This window comes from Adiantum capillus-veneris, chromosome 8, assembly GCF_014529385.1.
Source record: "Adiantum capillus-veneris isolate H3 chromosome 8, ASM1452938v2, whole genome shotgun sequence".
Lineage (NCBI taxonomy): Eukaryota > Viridiplantae > Streptophyta > Polypodiopsida > Polypodiales > Pteridaceae > Adiantum > Adiantum capillus-veneris.
The window spans coordinates 105,476,554-105,490,296 of record NC_140938.1 but is presented as its reverse complement, the minus strand read 5'-3'; the positions used below and the strand labels follow the sequence as shown (position 1 = coordinate 105,490,296).

The following is a 13,743-nucleotide window of genomic DNA, read 5'->3' as shown; positions in this document are numbered from 1 at the left end:
GAGGGTTTTACAACGTCTCTGGTGTCATATTCTCTTCTCTCTCTATCTCTCAGTCTCATACACTTTCACACACAATGTCCATTTACTTTGTTTGTGTCCATTGCACTCTCTCATTAAGAACGGAAGGCTCTCCCTTCCGTAAGAATAAAAGGAACCTTGAGCACAGATCGGAGCACTCATCTTGAACAAAGTTCAAAACATTCACTCCGCTGCACCTTGGTAGGAAGTAAAGATTTGTGGAAGTGTAAAGTCTAGATCTTCACCATTTCAATTCCGCTTCACCTGAGAATGAATAGTTATTTGTGTTACCTGTAAAGGCAAGTGGTAAATACACATCTTCCTTTAGCATTTTAGGTTGGAGCTCGAGCATAGCTTATCTTAAAGATGTGATGGGAGTAACACTGAAAGAGTCCAGTTGTGGAACACTTTCATGTGTAGAGCTGCTAGGTGAGGTTGAATCACTTGCTTATCAACTTGATTATTATATTGTGCTTACGAAATGCTTCTTATTTGCATTACACTTTGAAGTCAAGGTTTCATGTATTTTAAATATGGGTACAGTCCCAAACCAAACATATCTTAAGTGGCTTAAATACTTTCTTCGTGGCATGTTTTAGCCACAATGTATCTAAACTCAGTTGTACGATTGTCTTTTTGGGTTTGCAATTAGGCATTCTTGCTTTGAGAGTGATTGCTTATTATTTTTCTTCACAGAAAAAAGAGACAGGGATGACGTTCGATATGAAGGAATATGAATTGGGTGAATCCTGGCTCAAGTAAGTTCCTACCTATCTCAAGCATCTTTTGTTGCTACATAACTTATATGAGAGACGAATAAACCGTTATATGACAGCAAACATTCAGTGTGTCTCTTGACCTTTTCCTAGAGAGAGAGAAAGTCACTGCCAGCAGCTCTTCGCACTAATGCTATTGTTTGAAAGAAAGAAAGAGATAAGAGAGGAGGAAAACAATCCCTGCTTCCCCAGTAAACTTGTGAGGGCATTGCAGCAGGCACAAGCAGACTTCTGGCAACAAATCTAGCAGCCATGGCTATAGGAGGCCCAGTGGGGAGGGGGTTGCTTGCTATATGATAATAAAAATAGTGAGTCCTTGTGAGTCTGGGATGTGGGCTTGTGGCTGGTGACTGTCGAATAATATCTGGTTGCCCTAGGGGCAACAGTGACCGTAGTTACTGGGTTTTTCTTTACAATTGTCAGTAATGAAGGTATCTGTATTTCCACATCAATACTACTAATGGCATTTTTTGTCTTTTTAGTATAACGAGTGTTAAGCAGGAAGAAAAGAAGGCAGTGGAGGTGGTTGTTGGGCGGGAATATGCTGCTGTTGCAAGCACTTATGCCAACTGTTTGCAAAGATGTATAGAAAATAGGGACTTTGCAGAAGGAAAGCGACTACATTTTTCTTTAGTCATCAATGGTCTAGATTTTGATAGCTCTTTTGGAGCTCCCCTGATCCGAATGTACTCTTTCTTTCAAAGACTCACGGAAGCAGCACAAGTATTCTGCAAATTGGTAGAGCCAAATCTGTTCTCATGGAGTGCAATCATTTCAGCTTATGGCAAGTCTGGACAGACTGAGGAAGTCTTTAAGCTCTACACACAGTTGCAAAAATCCACTGCAAAGCTGGATGGGCATGGCTTTGTTGCTGTTCTTCAAGCATGCTCTATCTCGGCAGATTTGCAGCGGGGCAGGATCATACATAGCCATGCCATTGAAAGTGGATGGGAATCGGATGTATTTGTGGGCAGCACTATTGTTGACATGTATTCTAATTGTGGGCATGTCACAGATGCACATGCAGTGTTCAACAGACTACCTAGGGGAAACCTTGTGACATGGAGTGCCTTGATGAAAGGATATTCTCAACTTGACTCTGCTGAAGAGGTTCTACTGATTTTTGCACAAATGCAGCAGCAAGGGATATATCCTGATGAGGTTACTTTTATAGGTATTTTAAAAGCTTGCACTGGGGCAGTTTTCAAGGACGCCGAGCACATTCATGCCAATATCATTGAACGGGGGTTTGAGCGACACCCATGGGTTAGCAATGCTCTGATTGATTTTTACACTAGATGTAAAGATTTAGAAGCCGCTCAAATCATATTCAACAAAATGCCACACCAAGGTCCTGTTGCCTACAGCAGTTTGATGACAGGCTACGTCCAGTGCAATGATGGGCACCGGGCTCTTCAGCTTTATGAGCAATTTCATAGGAATCTTACTCAGCCAGATTTGGTCGCGTTTGTTTGTACTTTGAAAGCTTGCACAAGTCTAGCAGATTTAGACTATGGCCAGCATATACATTCTGACATTATTGACAGTGGGCTTGAGGGTAATGTGGTGATTGGTAGCAGTGTCATTGACTTGTATATCAAAGGTGGTGATCTAGTAGATGCACACAGGCATTTTCTCAGACTGCCAACTCGAAATATTGTAACTTGGAATGCTTTGATTACAGGTTACTCTCAGCAAGAGCACTATGAGAAAGTTCTTCAGTTTCTTGACCAGCTTCAGAGGGAGGGACTTAGCCCCGATTCTGTGACGTTCAACTCCATCTTAAAGGCATATACTAGCACTGGTTCTGTGGAAGATTGCAGACGAGCTCACATGGACATTGTACAAAGAGGGTTAGACATGGACAGCAGCGTTAGCAATGCAATTATTGATATGTACGCTAAGCAAGGACGTTTTGCAGATGCACAAATTATCTTCGGTAGTGTACCAAGTAGGAATGTTGTTACCTGGAGCTCCTTAATTGGAGGATATATTCAGCACGGTCAATGTCATGAGGCTTTCCATCTTTTTGAATGCATGCAATTGGAGGGTTTTGAAGCTGACCCAGTTGCATATGCTTGTATTCTGAAAGCCTGCTGTAGCTCCAATGACCTGGACAGAGGGAGAAGATTGAATTGTGAAATAGTTCGGGGTGGTTGGGAAAAAGACGTGTTTCTAGGGAACACACTGATTGACATGTATACGAAGTGTGGAAGTCTCAAGGATGCATGCAGAGTTTTCTATAAGCTTGAAGATTGTTCTGTTGTCGCATGGAATTCGCTGATATCTGGCTACATTGAGCATGATTATGCTGAAGAAGCTTTGAGGTTGTTTAGAAGAATGCGAATTGAGCGCGTTGATTTGAATCTTGTGACATTTATCTGCTGCTTAAAGGCATGCAGCAATGTAGCTGCATTAGAGCAGGGGCGGCACATCCATGGCTGCTTGATTGATGGAGGTTATGAGATGGATCTCATGGCTGGCAGCACGCTGATCAACATGTATGCCAAGTGCGGAAGTCTTTCTGATGCCCATACCTTATTTAGAAGATTAGTGCAAAGAAACATGATAACTTGGAGTGCCTTACTCTCAGGTTATGCACAGCATAATGAATACCATTCAGCAGTTGAATGCTTTCGACAGATGGAGTGTGAAGGTTTTAGACCGGACGGCATAGCATTTTTGTGCCTCCTTTCTGCTTGCAGCCATCATCCAGACTTAGTAGAACGGGGCTGCCTACATTTCAAATCTATGGTGGATGAGTACCATCTTGAACCCAGTGTAGAGCATTATAATACCTTGATTGACATATTTGGGCATGCCAATTGCCTGAATCAAGCAGAAGACTTGATTGAAACTATTCCCTTTCAGAAAAATTCTACCGGGTGGACATCTTTACTGAATGCATCTAAAAATCGTGGACATGTAAATTTAGGGAAAAGATGTTTTAATCAGCTCATGAGGATGGATCCCAAAAACACAGCTAGCTATGTCCTCATGGCTGGTCTTTATGCACAAGCTGGCATGCTTGAGGATGCAAGGAAGCTTGAGGAGATGAGACGGCGAACCAATGGATGGAAGAAACCAGCAAAAGCTTTTATTGAGATAGATCGTGAGGTGCATGGCTTTGTTGTGGGAGACCAAGCACACCCAAAAAGTATGGACATCTATGCAAAACTTGTCACCTTGGATACACAAATGAAAAAAGAAGGGTATCAACCTTGCACAAGTGCGATCATTGACACCACAGATGAGAAGGAGACGATCGTGTGTGGCCATTCTGAGAGACTAGCCATAGCATTTGGCCTTCTTAGTACTGCTCAAGGCACTACAATACGAGTGTCAAAGAACCTGCGGATGTGCCCTGATTGTCATGCAGCGGCAAAGTATATCTCAAAATTGGAAACGAGAGAGATCATAGTGGCAGACACATATTGCATACATCTATTTAATGATGGAGAGTGTTCTTGTGGTTGAGACTAAAGTTATTGTATTCAAAATGAGACTGTGCTTATCCATGTAAGCAGGAAGTGTAAACCGTCGATTGGAAACGAGAAATATCCACAAGGATACACCTTACATCATTTCCAGGGATTGAGTGCTCTTGCAAGTGCAACTGCAAGAAAATGCTGAAGAAACTCCCTAAATAATTTGGCTTTTACCAGTGGACAAAGGGAATATTCAATTGGGTGGTAGCTACGTAAAGCAGCATGTTAAGAGATGGAAATGAGAGGGATTGGTGGTTCACAATTACTGCTAACAGATGGACCATGGAAATATTCAATTGGGTCAATGGGTGGTAGCTACGTAAAGCAGCATGTTAACATACGGAAATGAGAGAGATTGGTGGTTCACAATTACTGCAATCAATGACAGGGATACATGAGAGCCACAGAAACCACCCTTCAATTTTTTGCCAATCTGACACTGCTGATATTTGAACTACTGAATTGCTCTAAATGTATTTATTGCCATGCAACAAATGACAGTTCATGACACATGCATTGGCAAGGTGACAGAAGGGACGGTCAACTATATTGGGCACGACCTTGGATGGAGGAGCCGGCCTGCAGGTTTTGGCTGATCTGATGCTATTGGAATTTGGAGTGGTGAATAACTTGAGTCTGTTTATTTTGCCAAGCGAGAAATAAGAGTCGATGGCAAAGGCCATTAAAAGTCTCTATGCATGTGCATGAGCGTGCAGAAGCAGTTCGGAGGAAAAATAGCCACGACACTAAGTGACATAGGGGGCGTGTAAAGGGATCGACGGCGAAGGAGGCTGGTGGGCATCTCGAGGTAGGCAGGCCCATCCAAAAAATGGGGGCGCGGTTGAGGGGCTTGGATTGGAACCCATGACCCCATGCCTCGATGCTTTTAGAAGCATGGGCTAACCACTTCACCCGCCCGCCCACGTTTGAAAGCATAGCCAATTTACCTTATGTTATAAACGCAAAACTTGGACTGGCCTAGAGCTAAACCTGGACGGGTCCCTTGTCGGGTTTAGTTCTTGGCCAGGTATAGTTTTAAGGGCAAATTACCAAAATACCCTTCCAATTTGCCGAAATTCCCCATTCGCCCCTCGTATTTTCAGAATTCCCAAAAAGCCCCTCGTATTCTCTCAGCATACGGTTTCGTCCGAAACTGTTGAAAAAAACAGCGAGTAGCACCGAAACTGTCGCACAGGAAAATTGTCGCCTCGCCAGCTCTGAGTCTCAGCAACGCAGGCAGCCAGCTCTGAGTCGCAGCAACGCAGGCCATTGTCTGCTTACACGGCGGGCCTTGAGGTCGACAGGTCACAAAAACGAGGGAGTCTTCAGTGCATCTCTCTCCACAGACTAGTTGGGAGCCTTTTGTGCGATGTATGCGAATGGCTATGTGCAAGGCAAATGTCCATCCGCATAGTGCAAGATACAGATTGATGCAAGAGCTCGTTATTGTTTGTATGTAAAGAAGTGTGGTATTGCGGGTACACACAAGAGGGCAACCATGGCTGAGAGTAATGCAAATACATCGGAGAATAATGCTACCATGTCTGCAACTCTTTCTCTTGGTGCTCAATTTGAATCTCTTGATGTGCTTTGTTCAAAGGTTCAAGAACAAGCAATCAAGTCTCATGTGGAGCTTAGGCATGCTAAGCGTGATCGATCCAGATATACCGTTGTATGCAAGGCAGAGGGATGCATGTGGCGCTTGCATGCGTCTTTGGTCTCTGGTGGACCTGGGTGTATGGTCAAGGCATTTCATGATGAGCACACTTGTGGTGGTGCTTCACAACTTGGAAACAAGGAAGCCACTGCTGAATGGGTTGCAACAAAGGTACGTAGAGAAACTTCAAGACCATCCAATGTATAGGCCAAAGGAGCTCATGGCCGATTTGCGTCGAGAAGTTGGAGTGTCAATTTCGTACAAGATTGCTTGGAAGGCGAAGCAACTTGCTTTGGGTATTATTCATGGTGATCATGCAAAATCTTATGGAAAGCTTCAGTCTTATTGCGACAAGCTTGTGGCTAGCAATCCGGGCACTATGGCCCATTTGCAGAAAACCACTGAAGGTCGTTTTTTTCGAATGTTTCTTGCGTTCGGAGCATGCATCACTGGTTTCACGCATTGTCGTGACTTTATTGGGTTGGATGGCACATTCCTGACAAGCAAATATCTTGGTGCTTTGTTGACAGCCACAGGGATTGATGCTATGGGGGGCTTGTTTCCGATAGCATTTGGTGTTGTAGATGCAGAAAATGAAGACAATTGGGTATGGTTTTTGCAAAATGTACATGATTGTATGGCGAGCGTCAATGCAATTACTTTTGTATCAGACAAGCAAAAAGGTCTTCTCCCAGCAGTGGAGCTTGTCTTTCTAGGATGTGAGCATGCATATTGTATGCGCCATTTGGATGCTAATCTCAAGAAGAAATGCAACAATGGAGAATTTATTCGGTTGTTTTGGGTAGCAACTTATGCTAACACTATGAGCGACTATGACACGGCTATCCAAGGGATGAGAGTTATAAGTCCTGCCACGACGGACTACTTATTGACTACTTCACCCCCTTTTCATTGGGCGACGACACACTTTAAAGGAAAGCGTTATGGGCATTTTACATCCAACATTGCTGAGTCATTGAATGCATGGTTGCTTGAGGCTAGAGATAAGCCTATCATATCTATGCTTGATATCATTCGTCGCCAATTAACAGCTTGGTTCTATGCACGTGGAATGGAGGGAAAGAAGGCATGTGAGTCTTTAGGAGATAGAGCACAGTTTGCATTGGTTGCAAACGTAGAGAAGAATTTGCGTGAGGTTGGAAATAGTGCTCGGCAATATCGAATCTTGCCCTCTAGTGATATGGTTTTTGAGATCTTGACAAGTACAAAAACATGTGTAGTTGATGTATGTACAAGGTCATGCTCATGTAATAAGTGGCAAACATTTGAAATTCCATGTGCTAATGCTAGTGCAGCTATTCTGTTGAAGAGAGAGTGTGTTCAATGGTATGTACATAAGGCATATGCTTTGCAGGCCTATTGCAACACTTATAGTGGTGTCATAAGTCCAATTGTGGATGCAAGTGAGGATGCTAGTGATCAATTGAAACCACCTGCCACCTGGGCGTCCTAGAAAACTTTGTATTAGAACTGAGGATCGCTTCAAGGAAAAGCATATTTTCACATGCTCACGTTGTGGTGGCCTTGGCCACAATGAGCGTTCTTGCAAAGCTTTAATTGCAGATTGAATATGTAGCTGGGATGTGGCTTCATTTTGTGTGGGAAAGTCACAATGCGTGGGAGGAACTTTCTTTCCGATTATAGTGGGGATTTGGCTTCATTTTGTATTAGAAAGCTATACCACATTTTCCTTGCGATTTGCTCTATATGTAGCGAAGATTTGACTTGTCTTCATTTTGTGTCGAAAGCTTGAATGCATTACTCTCAGCATGTGAGAGATTTTCTTTCCGATTATAGCAAGGATTTGGCTTCATTTTGTATGAGGAAGCCATACCATATTTTCCTTGCGATTTTGTTGTATATGTAGCGGAGATTTGACTTGCCTTCATTGGTTGTCGAAAGCTTGAATGCATATGAACGATTTTCTCTCCAATTTGCTTAATTTAGGACTTGGGGGTATTTTGGGAATTTTCAAATTATTTAAGGGTATTTTGGGAAATTTTAGGTGTATTTTATGGGCAGATTGGGAATTTTGAAATTACGAGGGGCATTTTGGGAATTTCATAAAATTAGAGGGGTATTTTGGTAATTTGCCCTAGTTTTAACAAGACATCCACGGTGCTAATCACCTCGACGACAGTGCATGGAGTTCCCGTCCATTGATCCCCTTACCCTCCCCCCCTCTTTAATGCTATGTGTTACTTAGTCATGAGGGGAAAAACAAATCTCTTTTTGGATAAAAGGAAAAGATTTCTTTTTGGCAACTACCTTTGGACCAAGTGGCAGGGGGTGCCTCGCAAGCATCTCAAGAGCAAGGAAAGGACATTCGTTGCTTAATCTTCGACTCCAACTCTTTACGTAGCAAAGCAATTTTAGCCTCATTGCGGCTTGCATAAAGACCTGCTAAAATATCCCAAGCCTATTTTGCAGATTTTGCTAAACGGATGTGAGGAACAATGGTGCGCTTCAAAGACAACGCAATCAACGCATGAGCCTGCGCATCCTTAACATCCCAACGAGCTTGTTCTGCCGTAGGCAAAACAACTTTAACAGCTGCAATCCTTGTAGCAAGACCTGCAACATCCTTGACATCGCCTACATCCTCAGAACCAGGACGTACATCAATACCCTGCACAATGTTCCAGACACCCTTTGACACAAGAACATGTTGCATCATATAAGCCCACATAGGGTAGTTGTCCCCATCCAACCTGTCCTCAGCAGCAGCAGCAAACATCTTGAACACATCTGTGTTGTTGTTGTCAGCCATGGTAATTGCTACACCTGATGTGAAAACTGCCCGAAAATAGGAGAAACGGAGCGGGAACAACCTGTGCTATATAGCACAAACCGTAGAAGACTATATGGCACCTGTTCTGCAGAAAACGACATTGACTGAAATTATGCACAAAATGACGAAATAGCTTGTGCAGTAGTGCTTGTAGTGGAAACGGAGGCCGAAATGAGCCCAAATCAAAATTCTGAGAAGACCTGCGAACGCTCGCCAAAGCTCACTGAAATCGCAGAAAGTGAGCAGGCGTGTGCTGGAGCAGCTGACGACTAAGCCCTGGAGGACGTGACTGCTCTGATACCAATTGTTGGAATTAGGGTAGCAGAGAAACACACACAGTTGGGAGAAGATGAAGGAAGCTCAAGGCACACAATAGAGAGTGTGTTTCTTAGTATGCAATGGAAAGATAGATAGCCCTAGAGTGATGGGCATATATACAATGCACGGGCGAAAAAAACCTCCTAAAGAGGGAAAAAATGCCCCGGCGGTCCTAGTGTGTTCACACACATCACTACCACATGTTTATGGTAACAGCCTCCTCATGCAGTAGAGTTAAGTCACTCACCTACTTTCTTTCTATCACTAACCACATGGCCTTCATTACCCAACTTGCCTTGCATGTCCGAAGAGGCTCTTCACATGAACACCCTTTTTTAAATCATCAAATGCTTGCTCTTGGACTACATAACCACATAAGTCATACAGATCATGAACTCCTTCGCTTGCACTGACATCGACCCTCTTTGTTTGCACCAACATAAGTCATACACATCATGAACTCCTTCGCTTGGATTGGCATCTACTCTCTTTGGTTGCACCAACATAATGAGATAATATGTTTTACCATACGTAAGAAGTTCCGATCAAAGGGTATGCACAAGGAGGATAATATAGATGCATTTCTTACAAAGATCAAAGATCTCGAAGAGTAGTTAATTTCCATTGGTGGGTTCATTCATGATAGTTCCTTTGTGCAAACAATTCTTGATGCATTGCTGGAGATTTATGACATACAATGGAACTGTGTAGGTTTCAAACAATGTTGTGGATCAACCAATTACTAATGCATGTATATGGGATGTACTTGATGAGGACATGGATACAAATGAGCAGGCTAGAGGTATGCCAAAATGGTTGCTGCAACTTTATGTGATAGAATTGGGTGCATCTTTCTCTAAGCATACTTGTTTAGGTTCTCAAAAATCTTCTTATGCATTCAATTGTTACAAGTTGTGTCTAGTATGTATGATGAAGAATTACCTTCATCATTTGCATCATTTAATGAAGCACAAAGTACAAAACATTGATTGGCTACAATGGAATCTAATTATGGTTGCATGCAATGGCATCTAAGTATGAGGCTGTTTTGAAGAATGGCTCATGGTCTTTGCATATTTGGGCCTCTTGCAAAAAGGTCATTGGTATCAAGTGGGTTTTCAAGTTTAAACATAAACCTGATAGAAGTGTAGACTACTTAAAGGCTAAAATTATGGCAAAAAAGTATGCTAAAGAGAAGGGAAATTGATTGATTATGGCGAGAAGTCTTGTGCTCTCACGTATCATACGACTACCATTGTTATCACTATTACTACTTTTGGACATTTTATCAGTTTTGTTAATGTTTTATTTCAAAAACCATTCAAAAGAAGCAATGTAATTAGAACTCTCCTTGACCTACTATTCTTAGAGTTAAGTGAAAAGCAACCACTTCTATTTTGGGTGCATGCATGAAGAGAAAGAGAATCCCAAAATCGTGTCTTCGCACACACCACACTTTTTTTAAAAACCAAGAATTCAAGATGAGTGCTCCAAAATCATCCTAATTTAATAACCTAGTGTTTTACCCCCCTTTCGAAGCCAACGGGGCCATCAAAATCTTTGTCATAGCAAAGCTGCAAAAGATACACTTTTGTCCACTTTAATGCTAATTTTCTCTATTAATCATGGTATGCATTCACCTGAGTGTGTAGCTCATGCTCTCTTATCTTTGATATGTTTATCTTAATGCTACATGAGATGAATAAAGAGGTGGAAGGCAAATACTCAATCATATTGATTGAGGGGGATTTGAATAAGTCAAAGTTGTGTTGAAAGTGTTGGGAAGATATCAGGAAGCCAACAACCATTCATAGCACTTGTGTACCAGCAACACATAACGATTGAAATATATACCAATTGGACATAAAGACTATATTTTTAAATGGTGATTACATGAGGAAGGGTAGGTGGTACAAACTCATGGTTTTGTTCGAAAAGGGCAAGAGAACAAGGTGTGCAAGCTTTAAAAGGTCTTTGTATGGTTTGAAGCAAGCTCCATGTGCTTAGCATGAAAAGATAATAGCTTATTTTGGTTGCACACGGTTTTCAAAATATTCCAACTTACAACACTTTGTATGCAAGAGTGCAAATAAATTACTCTTGATCACCGTCTTGTTTGTTGCTCCCTAGACTAAATGAGGGACATATTGGTGATCTTTGGGTTGATTTGAATGCTTCTTTTATGATGTTATTTAGAGCATTCAAATCATTATAAAAGAAGCTTGTTATTTGTGTCATTTGGGATTTTGCATCATAAATTGGGCACACAATATGTGATGGAGGTATTACATTGTGTTAGACAAAGTACTTTGAGACATTGTTGTGTGGATTTGGCCTTGAGTACTACAAGCCTATTCCTACTCCTTTGAAAATAAGTTTGAAGCTTAGTCTTCATGGTGTTGTTGATGTCAAACTCTATCAACAAGCTATTTGTTCCCTAATAAATTACGTATTATGAGGCCATATGTTTAGTTTGCAGTCTTGCAAGTGAGCACATTTATGCGTAGACCAGAGCACATGCATTGGAAGGCAGTTAAGTAGATCTTTCACTACTTGAGAGTGACGTCATATATCTTGGGTTGTTTTGTTTCGAGGAGGGACCATTGTAGCTAGATTTCCATGCTTCTTCATACTTGTATTGGCTGGTTGCTATTACATAGAAGTGTCCAATAGAGGTCTTGTTTCATGCTTGGTAGCTCATATATATCTTGGTTGATCTGAAGCAACCTACATTGGCCACCTCTACCTGTGAGGCTAAGTACATGGTAGCCTTCATAGCTACGATGGAGTGGATTTGGCTCAAACACTTTATGACTAACTTGGGTATCGAACAATTATCTTCCACCGCTATCTTCACTGACAATTAGAGTGTTTTGGTAGTTGCAAGGAATCCAACGTTCCAAGCTTGCACGAAGCACATTGAGGTGCATCATTATGTCATGTTATCGCCTACATTATTGGTGAGTCAACACAATCTGTGCAAGGTAAGATTTTTTTGTCATATCCTACTTTTTAGTAAGATGTGTTGGTCTTAGAGAGAAATTTTAACGTTGTAGGAAACTATCCCAAGAGACCACAAAGGTCTATCTGATGAGAGTTAAACTCAAGACCTCTTATTCAAGAGGTAAATGGCATAACGAATCTACCACACTTGGGTGATAGTAAGGCTGGGTTCAGACGACGCGGAGGCAGAGAAAGCTGCAAGGGTGTGCATCCTCTGTGGGCCGCAGCTATTGGGTGAAGGAAACTCTGTTCTCTTTCGGACCCACCATGAGTTGGGCGAGCCCCTCCCCCCCTCCCCTTCAAAATTGCAAGCTTCCGCTACCTTTTCAACAATAATTGCGGTCTGTGCAAGAAGAGAAAGCGCCAATTCTTTTCATTCGCTACATGCATAGTCTTCAACCTCTTCAGCCATTATCACTGGCTCTCTATATACATTGCCTTTGCCGCCGCCTTCGTCTAAGCCGAGCCTAAGGTTATACCATTTTACTCTTTCTATTAACCAACCCCCCCCCCCGCCCCGCCCCAAAGGAAACTAGAGAGAGAGAGAGAGAGAACTCACGTAGCACTCGCCTAGTCCTCAGCGCGACCATACGTGCGTGCAGAGAAGTATAACAGCAGATAGAGATTACGGAAGCACGCGCTATGCTTTTGCGTGGCTCAGCTTGGTACAATTAGGCCCGTTGGGGCTCTCCTGTTGGGAATTCATTCAACGTCCTCTGGCGATCAACACTTGAGTGGCGAATGCACTGCCATATCCTCATCTTCTCTACCGGTGCTGTTGGCTTTTTGATGTCAACCACAATCTACCCCCATCACTTTGTACGGCAGTCAGTGGATCGATATGCTTCGACATGCCTAAGATCCTCCAAATGGGCTAAAGGGATAACTAGATCAGGTGACCTTGACCCCCCAAAATGCAGGCACATGCTTGTATGTCGTGCAATGCATGTAGATGTACATGGACACATGCAGAATACCCTCATTCTGTATGTTGATGGATGATGACATCATGCTCCAGTGGCGTCGCTTCATCATCATGCTCATCGAACTCCATCATATCAAGCTATATTAGGACTGGGAAGTTACAACATGCACTTTCTCTGTACAAGGCACTACAGAACAATGATTCGCATGATGGAGGTTCGTGTATGCATCTGCTGAAGGCCTGCATTAAGATCAATGATTTGGAAACAGGCAGCAAATTGCATACGGCACTTGCCAGTAGAGGTTTTGATAGAGATGCAGTTATTGGGTGCGGCTTGGTTGACTTGTACACACGATGTGGGAAACTTGAAAAAGCACAAGAAGTGTTCGACAAGCTCCAATCGCGAGATGTGGTCGCATGGACTGCACTCATTGCTGGTTACACCAAACATGGAAGGGCCGCGGAGGCTTTGCTTTATTATGATCAAATGCTTCTTGCTGGCACTTTGCCTGCTGCAACAACACTTTCTTGTTGCCTCAGAGCTTGCTCCAGCTTACAAGAAACTCTCAAAGGTCAAGAAATTCATGCAGAAGTTGCAAGAAGAGGGTTGTTGGAACAGGATCGTACCATCGGTAATGCATTAGTTGACATGTATGCCAAGTCGGGGTTGCTCGCAAAAGCACGTGAAGTGTTCTACGAGCAGCAAAATCGAGATGTTGTGTCATGGACTGCTATTATTCAAGCCC

The 13,743-nt window shown here is 42.6% G+C and overlaps 2 protein-coding genes and 1 pseudogene across 2 annotated transcripts in view; all 3 read left to right on the top strand.

Moving 5' to 3' along the window:
- Nucleotides 1–4,945, top strand: part of LOC147452687 (pentatricopeptide repeat-containing protein At3g03580-like) — a 61,638-nt gene extending 56,693 nt beyond the window's left edge. The window contains exons 2-3 of the mRNA XM_086518307.1: nucleotides 715–776; nucleotides 1,277–4,945. Coding sequence (XP_086374433.1) covers nucleotides 715–776; nucleotides 1,277–4,271 — 3,057 coding nt within the window. The 3' untranslated portion in view covers nucleotides 4,272–4,945. The remainder of the gene's footprint in view (nucleotides 1–714; nucleotides 777–1,276) is intronic.
- A 142-nt stretch (nucleotides 4,946–5,087) lies between these two features.
- LOC147452686 (uncharacterized) lies at nucleotides 5,088–7,888 on the top strand (annotated as a pseudogene).
- Nucleotides 7,889–12,588: 4,700 nt separating this feature from the next.
- LOC147452685 (pentatricopeptide repeat-containing protein At3g02330, mitochondrial-like) overlaps nucleotides 12,589–13,743 on the top strand; it is a 2,873-nt gene continuing 1,718 nt past the window's right edge. The window contains exon 1 of the mRNA XM_086518306.1: nucleotides 12,589–13,743. This exon is cut by the window's right edge and continues 1,718 nt beyond it. Coding sequence (XP_086374432.1) covers nucleotides 13,071–13,743 — 673 coding nt within the window. The 5' untranslated portion in view covers nucleotides 12,589–13,070.